The sequence below is a fragment of the Heterodontus francisci genome, chromosome 17 (genome assembly GCF_036365525.1).
Source record: "Heterodontus francisci isolate sHetFra1 chromosome 17, sHetFra1.hap1, whole genome shotgun sequence".
NCBI lineage: Eukaryota > Metazoa > Chordata > Chondrichthyes > Heterodontiformes > Heterodontidae > Heterodontus > Heterodontus francisci.
In genome coordinates, this window is record NC_090387.1 from 31,126,747 (window position 1) to 31,151,375 (window position 24,629).

At 41.1% G+C, this 24,629-nt stretch overlaps 1 protein-coding gene across 4 annotated transcripts in view; it reads right to left on the minus strand.

The window, feature by feature from the left end:
* Positions 1–24,629, minus strand: part of wwp2 (WW domain containing E3 ubiquitin protein ligase 2) — a 277,512-nt gene that overhangs the window by 54,229 nt on the left and 198,654 nt on the right. For all 4 annotated transcript variants that reach the window (XM_068049205.1, XM_068049206.1, XM_068049203.1 and 1 more), the window contains 2 exons: positions 9,965–10,019; positions 7,037–7,118 (listed from right to left, as the gene is read on the minus strand). In XM_068049205.1, coding sequence (XP_067905306.1) covers positions 7,037–7,118; positions 9,965–10,019 — 137 coding nt within the window. The remainder of the gene's footprint in view (positions 1–7,036; positions 7,119–9,964; positions 10,020–24,629) is intronic.

The following is a 24,629-nucleotide window of genomic DNA, read 5'->3' on the forward strand; positions in this document are numbered from 1 at the left end:
CAGTTAAGATCCTATCACAAAGTAAACAATAAGCTGATCCCCAGATAGCCAGCATTAACTATGATGTGATAAAGCAGCAATAATAGTGAGACAGGATTATATTATAGCACAGGTTATGAAGGTGAAGTGCACTGTTTGACACTGCCTTTATAGCACAAAAGTTGGGGTCTGCCAGCCTAAATGCTATAAACTATAAGTAGTCAAAAATAGTAGTGCATAATTTAACTTTGTGAAAAATGAACTTAATCCATACCTTTCCAATGAATGCTATTTCTTTAAACACTAGACACAAAAATTGTGTAACTCCAGTAAATCTACTGCCTGTGGTTAAAAAAAACTTAAGACTATTTATAAAATATCTTTCAACTTTTGTAGGGTAGTACAAAAACAATTATTCCAGTCCTACAATCACTGAAGAAATCCAGGGTAATGCATAGCCACAGAGCTGTGATTGTCTGTCTTTGTGCTGCAATCCATGACAGAACATGCTACTGCAATGCCTCAAGATCCTCCAGTCCAAAGGCATTGACCATGAAGTAGCTCCCTCAGTAGTCACCCTTTTTTGAAACACTTTAGGTATTTTCATCATATAATGGCAGTTTTTGTTTACACAGGCAGTGCCAGATTCACTGTGTTTACATAGCTATAAACAAGTTAAGAGCTTGCAGAACAGGATGGCTTTTCTCACATTCTCCTTTATGATGCACAATTTTTTTTATTTGTTCATGGGCTGTGGGCATCGCTGGCTAGCATTTATTGCCCATCCCGATTGCCCTTGATTCTCAGAGGGCATTTAAGAGTCAACCATATTGCTGTGGATCTGGAGTCACATGTAGGCCAGACCAGGTAAGGACAATCAGCAATGGTTTCATAGTCACCAATAGACGAGCTTTTTAATTCCAGATTTTATTAATTGAATTCAAATTTTACCATCTGCTGCGCTGGGATTCGAACCCATGTCCCCAGAGCACTAGCCTGGCCTAGTCTAGTGACATTATCACTACGCCACTGCCCTGAGAGGGAGTGAGGAAGGAGAGACTGTCGGTATTAACTGAGAGGGAATGGGGAAGGAGAGAGTGTCAGTATTAACTGAGAGGGAATGGGGAAGGAGTGTAGATATTAACAGAGAGAGAGAGAGAGAGAGAGAGTGTGTTAAAAATCCTGGGATGTTCAAATGCCATTCTTGATTTAGTTAAGCAAAAATGTTGTAAATGAGTGGCAATGGCTATAAAATACTTCTGCGATGCTGTCATAACGGCTGTTTCTGCTGACCTCTGACAGGCAAATTGAGATAACCATGTCTTTTTGTTGGTAATTACAGCTAATTGGCCACCATTTGACTAGCTGTCAAATTTAAGTTTTAAACTGACGCACACAAATGCTACAGAGTTAGTGAACCAGGACCGTGAGCCCTTTTGTACAAACACTTATTCTGATTGTTCAACTTTTCTCAGATATTGTCAGTAGGATAGGTAAAACTAAGGAACTCCAGTTCTGACAGTTTTGCTTCGATTTTTTTAACATTCCCCCTTTTTAAAAAAAAATTGTGTTCTCGTCTCCATCCTGTTCCCCTTCAGTATGGAGAACTAGGAGGGAGATCATCTGAGCCATAGACTTCTCTACAATGAACCGGTTTCCTCCCACAGCCAAAAGACTTGCAGGTTGGTAGGTAAATTGGCCATTATAAATTGCCCCTAGTATAGGTAGCTGGTAGGGAACTTTAGGGACAGGTGGGGATGTGGTAGGAATATGGGATTAGTGTATTATTAGTATAAATGGGTGGTTGATGGTCGGCACAGACTCGGTGGGCCGAAGGGCCTGTTTCAGTGCTGTATCTCTAAAAAAAAAAAGCTATTTTGCATCCACATATCAGACTGTTTGTTGCTTTAGTTTCCCTGATATTTTATCCTTCTCTATAACAGTGACATAATTTCCCAACTATTAGCCAGAGATAATACCTGGAAAATATACTTACCAAATGTAGCCAAATTCACTTGTCGAACCCAGCATTCAAACACTAGCCCTTCAAATTATACTGTTGCCAAACAAATGCCAATTCATTTCACCTCCAACTTTTCTCCCACCTCCTGTTAAAGGCAGTGACTCATGCTGGGACATGGTAGAACTCCAGCACCTTGTCCCAGTGACCACTCCTGCAAATCTATATAGTAAATGTTAGAAGGCTTTTTAACCATGGAAACATGACAGCACAGCTCAATCATGTCCTCACTTAATATTAATACAGGTGCACTTTCCAGCACGCAACACTGAATAAATAGTCATCAGAACATTCTTTTCCTCTCCTTACCTGGGGAACACGAAGGGGGGGGGGGGGGTGGGGGGTAAATCCAAAACTAATCGGAGGAAACACTACTTCAGTGAGCAACTGATAAATCAATGGAACAGGCTCCCCCTAGGGAGCTGGTGGAAGCAGGATAGATTCATTCAACTGCAAATTAATTGATTTCTTTCAAAAATATTATTCTGGGATACAATGCATGAGAAACTTAAAATGTGACATATAGTAAATGCAGCTATCATGCTTAGGAGAAAAAGGACCTATGATTTAACAAAAGGCTTTTTAAAAAAATGATCAAACACTTACAACTGAAGGTACTGAGTTTTAAAGTACTATAGACACTTTCAAAAATTACCCAACAATTGATTAAATTAAGTCAGTTTTGAAGTTTAATATGCAATAAAATACTTTCAAGATATTGAAGTAACAAATTGATATTTGCACATGTATACACATAATTCCTAGTGATTCAATTAAAAGGCACCAAGAAGCTTGTCGGAGGAAGCTGCCTTGTTAACCTCGGAAAAAAATTGGTAAAGGCAATGGTCCGGACTTTTGCAGCGCCAGTAATGGTGACGTATTCAGTATTCGCCGCTTCGAGATGTCAGAGAGGCTCCACAACCTCTGGTGGCCACAGACACACTTGTAGCGCAAAATTGAAAGTTGCAGTGGGCCAAACAATGTTACTCCCGAAGGCTCACTACTTCAAACGGCATGTATGGAACCATTGAGAATTCGGGCTAATTGCCACTAAATTACAAATTAATTACTTTTGAAAATTTTAGACCTGGTATTTCTAGGTGTAAGGGGCCTCCTTTCAATTCACGAGTACTTAATGATGAGGCCCACACCAGAAAAGATCTTATAAAAGTTAAGATTGATTGATTTAACAAGAAACCTTTTTTAAAAATCTGATAAATCTTGTTAAAAAGTAAAAGCAATGACTTTTTAGAATATAAAATTTTTAAATATTAAAAAAAAATTATTTATCTGATCAAAATTGTTGTACTTTTTGTGTATTTTTTGTAAATTTGAAAAAATGGGCCTAATTTTGTGGGGGGTTGATGGCGGATTGTCAGCGTTCTCCGTCATTATCCCTCTAAAACGGACTGTAACTGCAAGATATCAGGCATGCACAGATTAGCGTGGAAATCCTGAAGTTGCAGTCTGTCACGCAGAGATCCACCAGAGGCTGCGCTGTGGCTTCCCCACCAACCCCACCCCTCCCAGAGCCAGCAATCACTCAAATCAGTGGTATTTTCAACTTTCCCACCCCACATCACCATTTAAAATCCTTAAAAAATTAGCTTGTTTAATCAGATGTAACTGGGTTTTTTTTGAAAAACAGCAATATGATCAATAAAATTTGCTGAACAACTGAACCGACCCTGAAAAAATAACTTTATAAACATGGAGTGCTGATAAATCATTAGTAGTTTTTAAGATAAATTTTTTTTTTTAAGTTTTTGTCCCAGAATACTTTAGCTTTTACCTTTACCCCAGGTGTATGTCCCAATCTTTTATTTGCTCTCTGTAAAAATTTTTAAAAGCCATTTTACTTAGCGTCTTTTGTTTCCTGGTTGGGTGTGAAAATTCTTTAATGTGATTGGCTGCCTGAAGAGCCAGATAAAATCATTGCTGCTCTATGCTGTGAATGCCCAGTAAAAAAAAATTGCCATCAGTTACAGTACCACTGCAAGGTGATAAAGGTGAAATTCTCACCTGAGATCACTAGGTCGCTCAGCGAGACTTACTTTGCGGTCAGCAGCAAGCGCCCTTGCTTCACCACTGACTGCAAAATCTGGCCCAAGATGTTAATGACTAATTTTACAGAATTAAAAATGTCTAGTAAATCTGATTTTTCAATGCCTTTTTACTGCAGCAGCCTGCTTTATACAGTTTGAGATGCAGTGACAGTGAGCCACACCCACAAATGCCTTGAGGGAATCGTCCTTCAAGGCAACTGAAATTCTCGCCACCAGGATTGCGGTAGGTTCGTGCGTAGATTTATTCGATGTCAGCGACGAGTGCCATTACTGCGCTGCTGACTGCGAAATCCAGTCCATTGTTTAAAGCTATCCTCTCAGGTGTAAACTATATTAAAAGTTTATGCAAAATACATCAATACTCTATGTGGGGTTAGTCGTGCTTTGGTTAATAAAAGTGACATGAGCTAGTACCATATGACTGACACCAATGACTCAATGCTGCTGCTGCTCGGATTTGTAATTTTGTTTTGTTCACAGATATCCAGAGTAATTTTTTTTAATGACTACAGTTATCATAGCTCATATCAAACTTTCAGCAGCACATAACAGCAATTTATTATGATGAAGTGATCAACTAATATTCCAATTCAGTTCTAGCAATACAATTTTTTTCCTCATCAATTTTCTCCCAACCTCTCCTCTCATGTAAGTATTTGACTGCTTGCTGGGGAACAGTTCCTTAAGTACCATTTCAAAATTACTCTACCACCAAGAAAGACATCTTTAGTTACATATGGCACTTCCAGCAGAGGCTACAGGATAGCAACAAGGCCGATTCTCTTTCTAACCCAGGGTTCTGAAGCCAGTTGTGACCACCTTAGTTGTTACCACAATCATCCTAGCTGAGACAATGGGAAGATGACTCATGCCACGGATGCACAGGAGCTGCAAGTGACCTGGAACTATTTTTCTTACAATTTTGGCTCATTCTGTTTTGAGAACCATCTGATCTTCAAACATTGATGGCATTGCTAAAGGTGGAAAATCAACAAGGTGGGATAGTGGATGCAAACCTGCATATCACCATGCTATGGTATAGTTCACTGGAACCCTAATCCATCATACCGGTCCTCCCAATTCAGTTTTAGGTGAAAAGTTAATGATCCCACACAGAGAATTTATTATTGTGGAGGTGAAATAAAAAAGCCTTTAGAACGCAAATAAAGTTCTTAAATGCATGATATGGTTAAATAGATCTCATCAACTAAGTAGGACATAAATTAAACTTTCATGAGGAGAAACGCTATTTTACATTCAATGGTAAATGTATACGTAACTAGGAGCTCACTGAAGAAAGGTCCTGTTGATATATTGTATAGATTTAAATATTGGCTCAAGTTACTTATTAGCACTAATACCAGAAAAGTTAGGGGAGATATACAACAGAACATATTCATCAATACCTGAAGGAGTAATTTTTTTTAATTCATTCATGGGATGTGGGCGTCGCTGGCTAGGCCAGCATTTATTGCCCATCCCTAATTGCCCTTGAGATTAATATTTCAGTTCGGATTCTTGAAGAAAAGGTTAGTTAACATTTTCTCTTTCAGGGTTGACTTAGCTACTATATATTTCAAAATATTTTTGTCTTTGTGTTTCATATCTATATACAGCATTCACAGTTTTCATCAAAAAGGGTCAGCTGTTATATCAGATCTGCACTGTACTAGACTCCTGCAGAATGATACAAGATTCAGACATGCAGTGACCAACTAAATTTTCCATTCCGCATGCAGATCACACTAGGTTTCCTCCCCACAATAATTAGTTGATGTGACATAAGGTAAATTAAATACACATGAACAGTAGCATTATGGCCTTCAGTTGTTATGAGGATGCGGAGTGAAAATGGAACAAGATTGTAAACCAGATTAACAGTAAAAACGCAAAAACTACAAAATGCATGCATTTTCCATGATTTAATTTCCTAAATATTTGTAGCTGCAAGAATGTTTGTTAAAATGTGCTCAATTCCTTTCCTAAATAAATGTACAGTGCTACAAGATTTAAACATTTAGGCATGAAACCTGGAACTCCATTTTATTGCACTTGATGAAAATCTATGTGAACGTCACTGAGTTAGCACAGGTTCTAATCAATTCAGTTTCCTTGCATACTCAGAATAGGTTTAGGATCAGAATTTGCATTTGTTTTTTTGAAGATCTATTACTCTCTTTTTGTTCATTAGTCTCTCCAAGTGCACGCACTTCCTGTGGCTGTCAGGGATGGGACACGTAACCTGTTCCTCAGCAACCTCTAGTGCTGCTTGTGGCCATGTGCCAGGAGGTGCTCAGGAGCAGCCTGGTGAAGACTACCCATTTGATTTTCCCTTGCTCTATGCTAGAAAGTACTTGGCTTCATCATGGCACCAGCCCTATACAAGACTGGCTACGATTAAAGAATCAGTAAAGCTTAAAAAAAAGGTTATGATTATGAACTAAACACAGTTAGAATCAAAATGCATTCATTGGTATACTCTAGTGTAATGAACTGTTTATACCTTTTCCATAATTTGCTCCAATGCTAAACTGCAAAATTAACTTTGACTGAGGGAGACCTGAGGAAAATTGAAATAAAATCTCATTCTCCCCCAAAAAATGGAGGAAAATGAAAAGCTGGGAAAAAAGTGGAAGAGGGAAGAAAAAATAAATTCAAGGTGTGACTTAATTATGCCGAATATGGCATGGGAAAAATAATAGTTCGAAATGTGGCTGAGATCAAACTGCTTAGTGGCTGCCTGTGTAAATACACATGTATGTACCATAAGATACGATGTTGAAAATCTTAATTAATGGTACCTGTTGCATATGTATTTTAATCAGAGAATGCCAGGAGGACAAGACACTTTGTTGCAATGAAAATAAAACCCTTATATATAAGTTATCATTTAATCAAATTTCCCCAAAATGGGGCACCCCAGTTATTAACTATGCTTATTTAAATTCTTTAAGAGGTTAGCTGTTCTTACCCCTGAGTCCTTGGGTCCTCCCATTGGGTTGTTCGTGTATTATGGTTAACAAAATAGACTCGTCCATTATCTTGGCGTTTCTCTGGAAAAAAAATCAGACATTTTATTAACCAGACAATACAAACATCAAAAATGTCACTTTTTAAATTCTGCACTACCTTATTAATTGCCAATTATGCAATTAGGTAAACTGATGTATTTTATAGACAATTCAAAATAGACTGAAAGTACAGTGGGTTAACAAAAATGTCAAATCAAGTGGCAAGTGGAAGGACAACTTATACTTTATCTGTGAATGGGATAATAAAGCAGCAGTAAAGACTGCTCATAATATTAGAGTCATGGGTTCAGGTCCCAGTACAGGCCAACAGTCAAAGTTGTCTATTATTGCAGAGGTTTCAGTGTCACGGTTGGTTTGGAAGTTTGTATGTCCCACCTCAGGAAAAAAAAAGTGTCCGTCTACCTTGTGCTGTGAAAAGTAAACCTCTTGCCAGCTGTGTCATTGAAAACAAGTGTTTGAAGTTGTAAGCTTTATAAAGCTTAACTATTTGTGGCTTCACTTTTGAAATACTCAGCCTCTGGAGGATTGGTACAGATAAAAGGGTTTTAAAGAAAAAAAGGAGGAAAAATCCAATCTTAAAAAATATTCACAAAAGTGGATTTGTTCTGCTGTTAAAATATTCTCAGCTGACAATTATGGTTTATTTTGTCTTATGTACCCTTCTGATGACCTACCAGTTTCCCTTAAATAAAATTGCAATTAAATAAAAGTATCCTTCATCATTATGAAGAAACAATGATTTTACCAAATAAAAAGCCAGATCTGAGAATTATATGAAAATATCATGAGAAGTTCAACAAGTGCCTATTAAGCCCAGCCAATGACTGAATTATTGAATTGTTGCGTTACTGTCACTGCACACAAGATGATTGCTTCTTGCCACTCATTTTGTGGTTTGCCAGCCTCGTAGAATACATACATTATTTGGCACTGAGAAAAACAGAACCAAATCAACAGTCCAGCCCATTCACTAATAAAAAGCTGTCACCCATTTGAACATTCCATGCAGTTAAAATGTATTCTACATAAAACATTTATATATAAAAGCAGCTTTACTTTTCGACCCTCATGCTTTTAATTAAAGCAAATCAAATCCAGATGAAAATCAGTAGAATGACTACTGAAACTCTTTCAATGGAAAGAAACATTTTTGAACTACTGTGGTCACTAAGAAAGCCAGACTGTGAGTACTTTTTTTCAAACACTATAAATACAAGGACTTTCATAAAAATTTAGAAGTTATGAAATCCTATTAAATTGCTTGGGCTTGGTTAAGCAAATTCTCAGCTTTCAGCAGAATTGGTAAATGCATCTGCTTTACGGGAGAGTTGAGAGAAGAATATGACAGATAAATGCCAGGTCACCCAAATTAAATCATACCTTCTGCTGCCAACTCACAAAGTAGCACTGTTACTGACTAAGACCATTCCCTCATTCCCCTTTCCCCACCCACAAAAGGAGCCATAAGTCATTGCTTTAGATCTGGATGAAGATCAGATAATTAACTTGCTTTGCAGACAAAACAAATTTTTGTCTATTATCTACAAGTTTGTATGCCATTTGGGAGGCGTTTGTACATCTATTTTGCTCTTTTAATTTGAAAAAGACAGCAATATTTAAACCAAAATTACAAAGAAAATCAAAGCAAGGTAACCACCGAGGTGGGAGACCCAAGTGCACCTATTCTGCAGGGGATTTAATAGGCAGAGTTTGTTAATGGGGCGGCATCAAGAAATTGGGATTCTTGGAATGTATACTTTCAGGGCAGTCTTAAGTGATTCATCACACCATTTGTCACAATGATAATCTGTCAGTTGCTATGAATTGTAGTATGCATCACCAGATTAGGAACCTCTATTTACAAACATTCCTATGGTGTGGTGGGAGATTCCCCACACAGCATGATCACAATCTCACTTGTGTTGTCATAGGGTTTTAGAAGCTCCCAAGTGGATTCTAGGTACTTTCGCAGAGGCTGGAGATATCAAATCAACAACTATCCCCAAACTGCACCACCTAGCAGAAACTTTCAAGAGCCAAGGTTGCAAGCTTTAAAAAAAAAACCATCGGCCACTAAACTTTTCTGGTCTGTTTCAGTTCCTCAGCTGCCATTACTCTCGAGCAACAGCGACAACTGACAACACACAGGATCAGCAAGTTCACCTGATATTCAACAGCACACAATGTTGAAACCATGATCTCCACTAAAACAGCTTGTGTCTTAATTCATCTTTGGAAAATTGTCATCTAATATATCAACAACATATTCCAACAAAGGCTGAGGCCATGTGATGCATGTCCATTAACAACATTCCCACCCGCTCCCTAATAGTACACAATGCAACGAAACTATGCCAAATGATAAAAGGCAACGCCCTAGGATTTTTCTTGCAGAGGTACAATTTAATTTTTGCATTGTATTTCATACTGGAAAAAATAATTAATGCATCATGAAATTATTAATGTTTAATTTAATCCTTGCCAAGACAAATACTTGAAACTAGAATATCTTCTCAAAATAGAATAACTATGAAAAGGTTAGAGTGAAAAGCAAAGTACGACTCCTAGTTGTAAATTTCACTAAATAATTTAAGACTGTGAACCACATGGCTTGCTTGCTACTGTTGAGTTTCTAATGTATGAAAAGCAAGATAGAGGTGGTATTTTTAGCAGAGAAATCAAGTACCCTGAAACCGAATAGAAAACTACTCACTGAAATTCAAAATATTTAAGTGATTAAACAATAAGAAAATGCTTCTTGTTTACAATTATATGACAAAAATGTCAGAGACAGCAATAAAATGCATCAATTTAACACTAAATAGAATTGAGAAAGCTCACTCAATTAAGTATTTATCACTTCTTACCCCAGCCAGCAAGCAAAGGACCGAGAGCATCATTGTCAGTCGAAATTCCAGATGGCTATAATAAAAAAAAAAGATAGAAATCCAGCACATTGTTACTCGATAGAATGGTTAAGATATTAAGATCGCTTTATCACATCATACTGTATTTTTTGTAGATCTCCCAACTGGTCTCTTCCTTTTTAATCAATCCTTCAAATTTAGTAGCTGCAGAAATATTCATCTTTCAAATGTATGCAATGAAAGCTGAGGTTTTCTAAAGCAATTATACCTCTACAAACACAGCACAAGAAGCCCCAGCCAGAGAGTTTAAAACTTTTTCATAGATCAATTATAGAAAGCTTTGACTGAAACTGTTGGCTCAGTCAGCTGAAATCGCACTCGTGCTGCTGTGTGTGTGTCTCTCTCTCCAAGATCTACACACAGAAATCACAGGCTGTTCTAATGAAATCATTACTGCATGGTGTGTACGCCCAAGCTTCCTGCCTGCAGTGTGTGTTCAACCTTTCTCAATGTGCTGTTAATGTAAGCAGTACTCTGCTATGTAAATTATAACTGAGGGGACATTCATGTTCTTTCCAGACAGACGCCCTTCCCCACTATGAATGTTTTATTCATGCTCACAAAAGCACCTTTATTCTGAATGTAAATGAATGGCAATGAGGCGGCTGCTCTGCCCCAACCAAGCTGTGCAGCTCAGAGTAAAGGAAACTGATCATGACTAATGTTTTGGTATTTACATTACTCGCATAGTGTTGTGCCAAAAGTACTTGGCATATTGTCTGGGATGATCTATTTCGCATTGCTTTTACAAATATCCTACAGCAAAATCATTTAAATCATGAATACTCAACTGCTCAAGTTAATTCCAGAGTATTAGAAAAGAGTTTCCATATTAGACGATGTACTTTATCACTGCCTTTACCCTAACGGCTTAAAAGAATGAGTGGCACTGATATTGTAGCTCAAACCTGTGTGTGCTTGCGTCTCATCCAGATCTCTAACTTGGGATTTCAAGGACTGCCTTGAGGATCACTCAGATTTACCAGTCTCAACTGGGTATGCTTGCTCAGTACCTACTGGGCAACATGTCTGTAGGGAAAATAGGTCAAATCTGTCTTAGCCCAACTGAATCCCCTCTATGGAAGGGAATATAGTACAAATCCAAATGGCCTTAAGCAGAGAAAGAGCACCCAATTGGGACACCGATACTGGGGCAAGAATTTGTGGGGTAACAGGAACAAAAGAAAATCGAACGTTTACTGAAAAAAATGTTTTACTAAATTAATAAATCCCTCACTGAAGTATATTTTCCTTCTTTCACTTGCATCTTATATCTAGAATGCCAGGAAAATGTCCATGCCTTAAAACTTTTAAAAATGATTTATATATCCAGGAGGAATTCTGCCAATAAATTCCATCATTGAAAGGGTTAAAATGACAAATATCCATGAATCTTCACCTTGGGCAGGCCCTCTATAAGTTCATACAGCAAACTGTAGCAAAGACTCTGACTAAACCCTCTAAATGTGGTTCAAATAAAGTGACAGATCCAAAGCGTAAAACACCGCACTTCACATTCATTAAATTCAAAGTCGTGCAACAAGAACAAAAAGACTTCCATCTCATGCTGAAAAATTAGTATTTGTCACATTTCATTATTAAGATTCTGAAGAAATTTACATTCTAAATATACTGCCACCATACATCAAGTTATAGATATTAAGTGTGGGTTGAAAACCTAATTGATTGTATTACAGCAAATGATTTGGAAAGATTATTCAGTTGTTTTGCTTCTTCTCCAAAAAGAAAATATTGCCTTTTGTTTCTCCTGAGTATGTGGTATTGTATGTGTTTGTATAATGTTGAATACCTGCATAAAATTAAAGTTCGTTACGAAAATAAATATAACAGGAAAAATCTTGAGAATCAAAATAAAGTGGTATTGCTTACTAGAATAAGAGATTTTACGGAAAGACCAGACACAGGATAAGCCTATGGAGAAAGATGGGTCCCAATTTTAACCCTGCTTGCCCAAGGAGATCAGTGCAAGCAGGGGTTTGGAAATCACATTTGGGTACTTACCACTCCATCACCAATTCTTTCCTGCCTGTTGCCATTTCAACCATGTAGTTTTTTGATTCAGGAGTGACACTCCCCACAGACAGTTGGGAGATTCATGAATATATTTAAATCAATTACATAATTGGGACCCAGATGCAATTTTAACTCAAAATCACAAGTCCTGGCCTGCCCCTGACCCACCAGTGAAACATGGTGGGATTGGCCACTCAAGACGCACTAAAGCTGTATTTAAAGGAACACTGAGCTGCAGCACATTGGATGATGGGATTTATTTGCTGTCCAGTTTTCCAGGGGTTTCCAAATTCTAGATTTTTTCCCATTTATTCTTCCTCATCACCTCTCTTTGTTAATCATGGAGTTATCATTGTTAGTTTCATTTGCACAATGGAAGAATTGAGGCAGAAGATGCAACAGAAGCAGCAGCCTAAGCAAGCAGCAAAGCATCTTGGAAGACAACAGGTCTGCGGTACTGCTCTTAGGAGGCCATACCCATCACACAGGATGTACAGACCAAGAGTCACTTTCTTGGATCTAACTGAGGAGCAGTGCAGGATGAGGGCTGTGTTTCTCCAGTCAGGTCATCACAGACATCTGCAGCCTTCTGCAACAGGATTTACTTCCTGCTGGATATAGGGGTTATGCTTTGCCAATGGCTCCCAAAGTCACCACAGGCCATAACTTTTGTTGCCACTGGTTCCTTCCAGTCTACTACAGAAGACCTCAGCCACAGTCTGTAATATACATCTGCATTGAACAGACCACTGACTCGCTGTCTGCCAAGGCTGATCAGTACACCACTTTTCCTATTGACATCAAGAGTCAACAGGAGAAACTTCACAGATTTCCAGTAGTGGCTAGGTTCCCTTAGTTCCAAAGCATCATTGACCACACAAATGTTGCAATCAGGGCACCAGAACAGCAGCCAGTAGAGTTTGTTAATAGAAAAATCTAGTGCATTCAGCGAGTAGCCAATCACAGCATCATGCAAGTTTATATAAAGGTACCCAGGGAGATGACATGATTCATGTGCCCTGCGATGCTCAACCATTTCCCAGTTTTCAACCCTTTCAGAACATGGCAAAGTGGCTACTGGGCGATGAGGGTTACTCCCCACAGATGTAGCTAATAACACTACTCCACAATCCCAAAATGTCAAAGTAACAGAGACATAGCATACAGTTGAAATCAGCTGACCACCAGGATAATTAATGAATACAACATAGAGACACTGAGGCAGAACATCAGGCTTCTCCATCAGTGTCAGGGGGCAGTCTACAATATACCCTAGATAGAGTCTCCTCCTTCGTAATGGCATGCAGCATGTTGCACAACCTCTCATTAGAGGGTGATATGCAATTGGATGAGGTAGAGCAGCAGCAGTCCTCATCGGACAAGTAAAATCCAGGGTGAAGGACAGGAAGCAGGAGGGTCACCTCAAAACCTTGCAGCAAAAGATGTGAGGACTCAGGGGCCTGCTAATTCCCCTGCTCTCAAAGATTACACAGAGCCCCTCTACGTTAACAGTCCTTGTTACAACCTTCAACCATTCCCTTGATTCTGCATTAAAGAACACTGAAACTACTCAGAAAACTTTGATATCAATGACATACTAACAATGCTGCTACTAAACCAAAATCAAGTTTTTACATTTCTTGCTAGCTTCCTCTCATACTCTTAATTTCTTTCTCCTGATTAGCCTTTTAGTCATTCTCTGCCATCCTTTATATTCTGACCAATCAGCTGACCTGCCACTTACCTTTGCACAATTATATGCTTTTTCCTTAAGTTTGATGCTTTCTTTATCTTGTTTAGTTAAGCACGGAATGTGGGACCTTTTCTTAGAATTTTTCTTTATAGTAGGAATAAACATATTCTGAGTATTCTGAAATATCCCCTTAAATGTCTGCCACTGCTTCTCTATCGATCTATCTCCTAGCCTAGTAACCCAGTTCACTTCAGCTAGTTCAGCTTTCATACCCACATAGTTGCCCTTATTTAAGTTTAAAATACTAGTCTTAGACCCACCCTTCCCTCTTTCAAACTGGATGTAAAATTCAATCATATTGTGGTCACTGCTACCGAGAGGTGCCTTTACTCTGAGGTCATTAATTAATCCTGTCACGTTACACAATACCAAGTCTAATATAACCTGCTCTCTGGTTGGTTCCAGAACATGCTGCTTGAGGAAACTATCTCAAAAACATTCTGTGAACTCCTCATCCAGGCTACTATTGTCAATCTAATTTTTCCAGTTTATATGTAGATTAAAATCACCCATGATAGCATCCCATTATCTCAAGCACCCAATATTTCTTCTTGGATACTTCATCCTACATTGTGGTTACTGTTAGGGGCCTGTAGACCACAGCCACCAGTGACTTCTTTCCCCTACTATTCCTCATCTCCACCCAAATCGATTCTACATCCTGATCTCCTGAACCAAGGTCATCTCTAACTATTGCACCAATGTCATCCTTGATTAACAGTGCTACCCCTCCACCTTTACCTAGCTTCCTATTATTCTTGAATGTTATATACCCCTCAATACTGAGGGCCCAATCCTTGTCATCCTGCAGCCATGACTCTGTAATGGCTATCAGATTACACTTATTTACTTCAATGTGCTCCATCAGTTTGTCTACTGGGTTATGAATGCTACGTGCATTCAGATACAGAGCCTTTAGTTTTGACTTTGTTAACTTTGTAACATCTAGTCTTGACAGTTGGCGCATTCTTCGTTTTTTTCTCTTTCCCTTCCTGCCATTTTCTGACCATTTCCCATATTACTATTCTGCTCTCCTGCCTTGACTCTACTCCTTGATTTACTACATCTACCCAAGCTTGATCCTTATTCCTCCTTGTTTAGTTTAAAGTCCTCTCTACTTCACTAGTTACACGGGTCTGCTAGAAGACTGGTCCCAGCACGGTTCAGGTGCAGACCGTCCCAAAGGTACAGCCCCCACTTTCCCCAGTACTGGTGCCAGTGCCCCACAAACCCAAACCCACTTCTCTCACACCAGTCTTTGAGCCACGTATTCATTTCACAAATTTTATGTGCCCTCTGCCAACTGGCACGTGGTTTAGGTAATAATCCAGAGATTATCACCCTTGAGGTTCTGCTCTTCAATTTGTTGCCTAACTCCTCATACTGTCTTAGCAGAACCTCTCTCCTAGTCCTACCTATGTCATTGGTACCTACATGGACGACGACAACTGGAACCTCCCCTCCCACTCCAAGTTCCTGACCAGCCCTGAGCAGATGTCCCGAACTCTGGCACCGGGCAGGCAACACAGCCTTCTGGATGCACACTCTCGACTGCACAGAACAGTGTCAATCCCCCTCACTATCCTATTCCCTACTACCACTACATTCTTTTTGCTCCCCCCACTTGAATGGCTTCCTGTACCACAGTGCCATGGTCTGTCTGCTCATCCACCTTGCAGACCTCGCTTTCATCCAGACAGGTTGCGAGCACCTCAAACCTGTTTGACAATTGCAAAGTCTGAGGCTCCCTTTACCTGCCTCACTGACAGTCACATCCTCCTGTCCCTCACTGCAGACCAAAACAGATGACCCTGTTCTAAGTGGTGCGACTGTCCTCCGGAACAAAGTGTCCAGGCATTTCTCCCCCTCCCTTATGTTGCACAGTGTTTGCAGTTCAGTTTCCAGATCAATTATCCTGATCTGGAAGTCCTCTAGCTGCTGACACCTTCTGCAGATGTGTTTGTCCGGGATCGCCTTGGCATCCAGGAGCTCCCACAAATCACAGCTGCAACAGAACACTTGTCCTGCCATTGTTACTAATGCTAGTACGTAATTTACTTTAACTACTTTCTTAATTAACAGAATAATTCTGACATATCACAGAATTTACTGTGTTTATTAAATGCGAGTGCCCCATCAACTAAAGTTATACTTTTCTTGATTACATAGATATGTAGACCTTCCTACTGGTAACAGACCTTACCAATGCTAATAAAGCTTTGCCAATACTAATAAACCTTAGTACTATTACTAAACCTTACAAATACTGATAAACCCTAATAATACGTAATACAGCTTATGTATTAAGTTATCTGAATTTGAGCGAATACACTCCCGGCCATTCTCTCTCTCTCTAATAAATTATCAAATCCGCTTTAGTTTTTAGTTTATATACTAATGAATTGATCAAGTCTTATTTTATATTTGATTGCTTTAGATGAAATCAAATTAAAAATTTACCAGTATACTCACCCCAGCTGCTTTCTGTTTCCCTGCTCTCTCTGTTGACGGTGATGTCACTCTTCGATTTTTTCCCCCGCTCCACTCCGCTGCTCTCTCTCTGGCCTCCGATTTCTTGACGGCTTTTTAAATAGCGTTTTTTTCCCCCCTGGTGGCCTCAGCAAAAATGGTAGAAGGCTGTGGTTCATTATTTTGGGACCCCTGAGATGCCACTGGCCAGCGAGTTCTGAGTGCTCGGGTCTATGAGGGACAGGCTGCAAAATCTTGGCTGCTGTCAGGCAGCTTGGCCTAGTTTGTGAGTGGTGGATATTGGTTCGGGGATGGCAAAGCAACAGATATGCTGGCATCCTGAGAGGGGCCAACACATTCTCCTCCTATTGCACCACTGGCACTCCTGTATGACTAGGGCATGTCACTTCCACTAATCTGCAGGACAGCCGCTTGCAAAAGATGAGTGACTCTTTTAAAGTTCCATTTATTCTGTCCACTAATCCATCCAAGGTGAACACCTGTCTCTCTAATATGGAGCGCACAGCCTGCATGGTAGCAGTCTCAACTTCCATCAAAGCTGCAGAGGCCAGTGACTCTGACATCCTGTGAGGGCCCAGCTGCAGAGTACCTGAAGGTGACCATGCTTTCCAGGGTAGATTGCAGGGTGCTGATGCCATCCTAGATCACACAACACAAGCTAGAAGCAGACTCTTCCACACTTCCAAGGGAAAAAGCAGGGGAATGGGACTAGGTGAGTTGCTCTTGCAGAGAGCTGGCACAGACATGAATAGATGTAATCATTCTACGTTTCATAGAGCTGAAACTCTTTGGCAGACCTTCCAATACCTCATACAGCTTCTTATGTGATGCAAGTATTTTTTCCATGGCTAGGCCCCTGTAATCCTCATCTCTGTCCTGATCAACAGAGCTGGAAGTGGACCTCGTCCATTAACGAACTGTATCCTGTGATGAGCCTGCCACCATTACCCGCTGTTGCTCACTCATGCTGGGTGTTTCACCACATGCAGACCCCTCTGGCTCATTAACTGACAATGATTGAGTTTATGCCTGGAAGTAATGATGCGTATGACAATGCATCCACAGGAGGACTGTCCTTCCCCCCAGGCATTTTGCTATGCAGGAGCCCCCTCTTGTTGTCAAGAACCGAGAAGAGAAAAAGAAAAGCGACAAGGGTGAGAATGGCAGATAGATGATAGACATTTACAGGCAACAGTCTTAAGAATACAGCTTGAAGTTGGGAAGTTTGCTGAAGGAAATGATGGGTTACAAGTAAAATGCAGATATCCTGCTCAGGTAAGCCAAAAGCCTGGCCTTTCCTAACGCTGTAAGCTGTCAAATGCTGTTGAGAAATCTGGAGAGATGGAGAGCTCTACTCACCTTTGCTGCTCCAGGTCACTGAACCTCTTAATATTGAACCAAGGTCCTGGGTTGAAGTTGGTGGCAATGACCTGTTCAGCCACCTCTGTCCTGGATTGTTTCATTGTGATCTTGGGTTTGCTCTTGCAGTTTCTGTTGAATAGTTGCTTCCTCCTTACCCTCAATTCCTTTACTAGAAACTCCAGAGAAGCATCACAAAAGCAGGGATCAGCCTTTCTAGTTATCTTTGCTGCCACAATCCTTCCCAGCCTTCTGCAAGCAAAAATCAAAGTGGGGAATGCAATTCATCTCCACCTTAAACAGGCCTTCGGAGTTGTGCCAGAAGTTCCATGCATCATAAGGATGGGCCACCCAACTCCCAACACAATTCAGAGGGCAGCCAGTCAGTCAAATTATAATGAGGCCCAAGAGGTAAAATTTCCCAAGCTATGCACTATGAGTATCATGGGTGCCTACCACCCATATGCATTTTTTTTTTAATTCATTCATGGGATGTGGGCATCACTGGCCAGGCCAGCATTTATTGCCCATCCCTAATTGTCCTTGAGAAGGTGGTGGTGAGCTGCCTTCTTGAACCGCTGCAATCCATTTGGGGTAGGTACACCCACAGTTAGGAAGGGAGTTCCAGGATTTTGACCCAGCGACAGTGAAGGAACGGCGATATAGTTCCAAGTCAGGATGGTGTGTGACTTGGAGGGGAACTTGCAGGTGGTGGTGTTCCCATGTATTTGCTACCCTTGTCCTTCTAGTTGGTAGAGGTCGTGGGTTTGGAAGGTGCTGTCGAAGGAGCTTGGTGCATTTCTGCAGTGCATCTTGTAGATGGTACACACTGCTGCCCACTGTGTGTCGGTGGTGGAGGGAGTGAATGTTTGTAGATGGGGTGCCAATCAAGCGGGCTGCTTTGTCCTGGATTGTGTCGAGCTTCTTGTGTGTTGTTGGAGCTGCACCCATCCAGGCAAGTGGAGAGTGTTCCATCACACTCCTGACTTGTGCCTTGTAGATGATGGACAGGCTTTGGGGAGTCAGGTGGTGAGTTACTCGCCTCAGGATTCCTCGCCTCTGACCTGCTCTTGTAGCCATGGTATTTATATGGCTACTCCAGTTCAGTTCCTGGTCAATGGTAGCCCCTAGGATGTTGATAATGGGGGATTCAGCGATGGTAATGCCGTTGAATGTCAATGGGAGATGGTTAGGTTCTCTCTTGTTGGAGATGGTCATTGCCTGGCACTTGTGTGGCGCGAATGTTACTTACCACTTATTAGCCCAAGCCTGGGTATTGTCCAGGTCTTGCTGCAATTCTACACGGACTGCTTCAGTATCTGAGGAGTCACGAATGGTGCTGAACATTGTGCAATCATCAACGAACATCCCCACTTCTGACATTATGATTGAAGGAAGGTCATTGATGAAGCAGCTGAAGATGGTTGGGCCTAGGACACTACCCTGAGGAACTCCTGCAGTGATGTCCTGGAGCTCAGATGGTTGACCTCCAACAACCACAATCATCTTCCTTTGCACTAGGTATGACTTCAGCAAGCAGAGAGTTTTCCCCCGATTCCCATTGACCTCAGTTTTGCTAGGGCTCCTTGATGCCATATTTGGTCAAATGCTGCCTTGATGTCAAGGGCAGTCACTCTCACCTCAGCTCTTGAGTTCAGCTCTTTTGTCCATGTTTGAATCAAGGCTGTGATGAGGTCAGGAGCTGAGTGGCCCTGGCGGAACCCAAACTGAGCGTCACTGAGCAGGTTATTGCTAAGCAAGTGCCGCTTGATGGCACTGTTGATGACACCTTCCATCACTTTACTGATGATTGAGAGTAGGCTGATGGGGCGGTAATTGGCCAGGTTGGACTTGTCCTGCTTTTTGTGTACAGGACACACCTGGGCAATTTTCCACATTGCAGGGTAGATGCCAGTGTTGTAGCTGTACTGGAACAGCTTGGCTCAGGGCACGGCAAGTTCTGGAGCATAGGTCTTCAGTACTATTGCCGGAATATTGTCAGGGCCCATAGCTTTTGCAGTATCCATCGCCTTCAGCCATTTCTTGATATCACGTGGAGTGAATCGAATTGGCTGAAGTCTGGCATCTGTGATGCTGGGGACTTCAGGAGGAGGCCGAGATGGATCATCAACTCGGCACTTCTGGCTAAAGATTGTTGCAAATGCTTCAGCTTTATCTTTCGCACTAATGTGCTGGGCTCCCCCATCATTGAGGATGGGGATATTTGTGGAGCCACCTCCTCCAGTCAGTTGTTTAATTGTCCACCACCATTCACAGCTGTATGTGGCAGGACTACACAGCTTAGATCTGATCCGTTGGTTATGGGATCGCTTAGCTCTGTCTATCGCATGCTGCTTACGCAGTTTGGCACGCAGATAGTCCTGTGTTGTAGCTTCACCAGGTTGACACCTCATTTTGAGATATGCCTGGTGCTGCTCCTGGCATGCCCTCCTGCACTCTTCATTGAACCAGGGTTGGTCTCCTGGCTTGATGGTAATGGTCGGATGGGGGATATGCCGGGCCATGAGGTTACAGATTGTGGAGTACAATTCTGCTGCTGCTGATGGCCCGCAGCGCCTCATGGATGCCCAATTTTGCATTGCTAGATCTGTTCGAAATCTATCCCATTTAGCACGGTGATAGTGCCACACAACACGATGGACAGTATCCTCAATGTGCAGGCAGGACATCGTCTCCACAAGGACTGTGCGGTGGTCACTCCTACCAATACAGTCATGGACAGAAGTATCTACGGCAGGCAGATTGGTGAGGACGAGGTCAAGTATGTTTTTCCCTCATGTTGGTTCCCCCACCACCTGCCGCAGACCCAGTCTAGCAGCTATGTCCTTTAGGACTCGGCCTGCTCGGTCAGTAGAGGTGCTACCGTGCCACTCTTGGTGATGGACATTGAAGTCCCCCACCCAGAGTACGTTTTGGGCCCTTGCCACCCTCAGTGCTTCTTCCAAGTGGTGTTCAACATGGAGGAGTGCTGAGTCATCAGCTGAGGGAGGGCAGTTGGTGGTAATCAGTAGGAGGTTACCTTGCCCATGTTTGACCTGATACCATGAGACTTCATGGGGTCCAGAGTCGATGTTGAGGACTCCCAGGGCAACTCCCTCCCTACTGTATACCACTGTGCCACCATCTCTGTTGGGTCTGTCCTGCCAGTGGGACAGGACATACCTGGGGATAGTGATTGCAGTGTCTGGGATATTGTCTGTAAGGTATGATTCCGTGAGTATGACTATGTCAGGCTGTTGCTTGACTAGTCTGTGGGACAGCTCTCCCAACTTTGGCACAAGCCCCTAAATGTTAGTAAGGACGACTTTGCAGGGTCGACAGGGCTGGGTTTGCCGTTGTCGTTTCTGGTGCCTAGGTCGATGCCGGGTGGTCCGTCCAATTTAATTTCATGTTGCACACACCCAACACCCCCCCCCACTGCACAATTCACACCCAGAGTTAAAAATGGAGCTAAAATATATATATGGTGAAACATTGAAAGCTTAGAAACCTGGGGGGTTCAGTTTTTTTTCCTGAACAATTCTGTTTTCAATCAGTTATCTCAATTACAGCATGTTAGGCTTTTCAAAATAACAAGTTTCATAGAAATGTCGAAGAACATTGGACATTTGCTGTTAGCTTTAGATATTTCTTTTCAAAAATGTAAGCTGGTGTGGCTAATGTATTGGTAGCTGAATAAATAAGTTCTATCCAGGTTTCAATGAAGATGCTTTCCAATATCCCAGCCTATGTCCATAGAAGAATTAAGATGGCAAACATTAAGAAAACCAATAGTCAAATAAGTTTCATTTGTTTTTACAAAGATTTGTCAGATCTTTATTCTTAATTTCTGACAACAGCAACTTCACAAGTTAGTGTGTAGTAAAAGAGCAGGTTTCAATGCAAAATTGCTGAACATTTCACTATCACCCTTTCCCAGTCTTGAAACGGTCTTACGATAAATTGGGTGGGTGGGATGAGAGTTAAAAATTAAATACAAAATTGATATAATTTTCAGAAGGAAAAAATTCCTAATGTTTTTCTCCAGTATCTAACATAATTTATGATTAATGAGGTAGATTTAAACTTTGGATGCAAAAGTACAAGATAAGAATTTTCCATTTCCTTTTGCTTGTATCATAAATAAAAATATGTCCCAGGAGTCCTGTAATTACTTGTGTTTACTAATACTTAGCATTAATTTTCTGCAAAATACCATTTTGGGGAAGTAAAAGGGGTTAGAAAGGAAATTATTTAGAAACTTACTCCTCAAAGAACAATTTCCAAATAGATTACTACAATACATTAGCTCTTAAAACCACCTTTCCTTGACTCCAAAGTTGTACATTTTAGCAATCTTAATCCAATTCTGAGGTATTTTCATGTTTCTTTTATTTTTTAATTTATCGTGAGGTTCACTCACTCTGGATCTAAAATATATTGTTACTGAGATGATTTTTTTTCTATGGAGTAGCCATTGACATACGGATTGTGGAAATGGGCAATTAGAAGCCAAACCAAGATAGTGAAACAGCGGGCTGAATTTTATAAGCCTGGGTGGCGGGCGAAAAAGGGCCACACACCAAAGAGCCGCCGCGATTCCAAGCGCAGTGGCTCATTTAAATACCTGGGACGGGCCACCCCTCCCCCCCTCCCCGGATCACGTGAAGGAGGCGGTCTGTCTGTCCCCGGCAATGGCATCAGCTGCCTGTGCATAGGTGCGGACGCCATTTTTAAAGGGCAGTCAGCCCTACCGCAAAATTTTAATATTTAAAGTTAAATGGAAGTAAAAAAGAAAATCTCTCTTGCCGCTTTCCCACCCCCAATAACAAATAAATTAATTATTTGCCCTTCCCTCCACAACACTTAGCTTTAACATCTGACCTTCCCCCGCCCCTTTAACTGCACAAACTTGAATCTATAACCCATCCCACCATCCACTATATCCATGACGTTAATTTGACCCCATTTACCCACCTCCCCGCCCCCCCCAGCCCAAACACCGAGAAACTTAGCTCCTCCCCACCAGTGTTGCGCCTCCGGAGTGAAGATCACGGCGGGGTGGCAGGAGGCGACATGACATTAATTCATTCAGGTGTTTTAATTTATTTAAATTGTGGTCCCGTTGCCAAGCAGCCAAGGGAGGGGGCCACCATGAGGCCTCGCCGCTGGCAGTAATTGTGTCGGGCCCTGCCGGCATCCAGGTCCATCTTCAGGCAACCCCTCCCCCCCATCCACAGATCCCGACACCAAGGGCTCCTTAAAATCCAGCCCAGTGTTATATTAGTGGCAATGACTAAGGAGCATAAGTAAATTGCCAGTTGCAATACTCTGCTTTTAACTTACAATATATCATGCTCTATAAGTACCATGTTAGTGCAATGAGAGGAGCTGATGAGGTACAAGTACAAAAATATCAGGAAAGTACCATGATAACAGTTTACTAATAGCCACAATAAACCTAGTAATATCACCCACTAATGTTAATCTTAACTAAATGTAGCTAGAGCCAAATGAAAAATGTAAATTTCTTCTTAAACCCAAAGTGCCAAAGTTTTAATTACAGAATGCTGGAAATACTCAGCAGGTATGGCAGAATCTGAGAGGGAAACAGAGTTAACGTAGCTCAGTTATGTTACCTCACAGCTATTCTTAAATTCAGTTTTATGTTTTCTGTCAGTTTCACCAAGAACCATCGATACCCATGGACAACCATCTCACTCTAATCCCCTTCTGAAGCAATGTCTGGGCTACTTTACATAAAAATGATATCTATGATAAGGCTGTCTTATATTGTTGCAATAATATGCTGTGCCAGAGAGTAGTGGGACAAATAATTTATTCCTAGAAATCTCCACACACAACCTCACAAACTGTGCAGTGCTATGCAAGGAAGTTAACATTTATCTGCAGCAACACAGGACTGAGTTAATTGGAGTGATTGGAAAAACTCACTTTTCAGCCTTAAAAGGAGGCAAATGAGATGAGACCTCATAGAATTATATTAGATGCCAAGTAGAATAGAAAAGGTTAACTCTGAACCTTATTTAAAATTAAACCATGACTGAAGGGTAAGGGATTATTGATAAATTGGTTTTATTTTTTTAAATTTTATTTAGAGATACAGCACTGAAACAGGCCCTTCGGCCCACCAAGTCTGTGCCGACCAACAACCACCCATTTATACTAATCCTACAGTAATCCCATATTCCCTATCACCTATCTACACTAGGGGCAATTTACAACGGCCAATTTACCTATCACCTGCAAGTCTTTGGATGTGGGAGGAAACCGGAGCACCCGGCGAAAACCCACGCAGACACAGAGAGAACTTGCAAACTCCGCACAGGCAGTACCCAGAATCGAACCCGGGTCCCTGGAGCTGTGAGGCCACGGTGCTAACCACTGCGCCACTGTGAAAAGAACAAATTTTAGGACTGATGATCACCAAAGATAGCATAAAAATCATTTAATGTATGGAATGATCTTCTAGGTAAGGTAGTGGAGGCAAAAATTCTGGAATAATTAAAGAGGAAGTTAGATTAAAAAAAACAGCAAATAATAGAAATATGAAAGCCGACAGATGTTGTCCTGCTCTCTCTCATTACAGATGCGGATATACTGGCAGTTAGATCTACAATGACAACATAGGTTTTGATGGAAGGATGAACTAGCTGGGGAAAATATTCATGTACCAGACTTGGGTGTACAAGGTATAAATTAAAGTTGGCAGATGACACAAAACTCGGAAATGTAACAAATAATGGGGGAGGATGTTAACAGACTGCAGGAGGACAGTCAGACTGCTTAAGCGGGCAGACACGTAGTAAATGAAGTTTAACATTTAAGTGTGAAGTGATATATTGCAGTAGGAAGAATGAGAGGCAATATAAAGCAAATGGTACAATGTTTTATGGGGGTGCAGGAACAGAGAGACCTGGAGGTGGCTGTACACAAATCTTTGAAGAT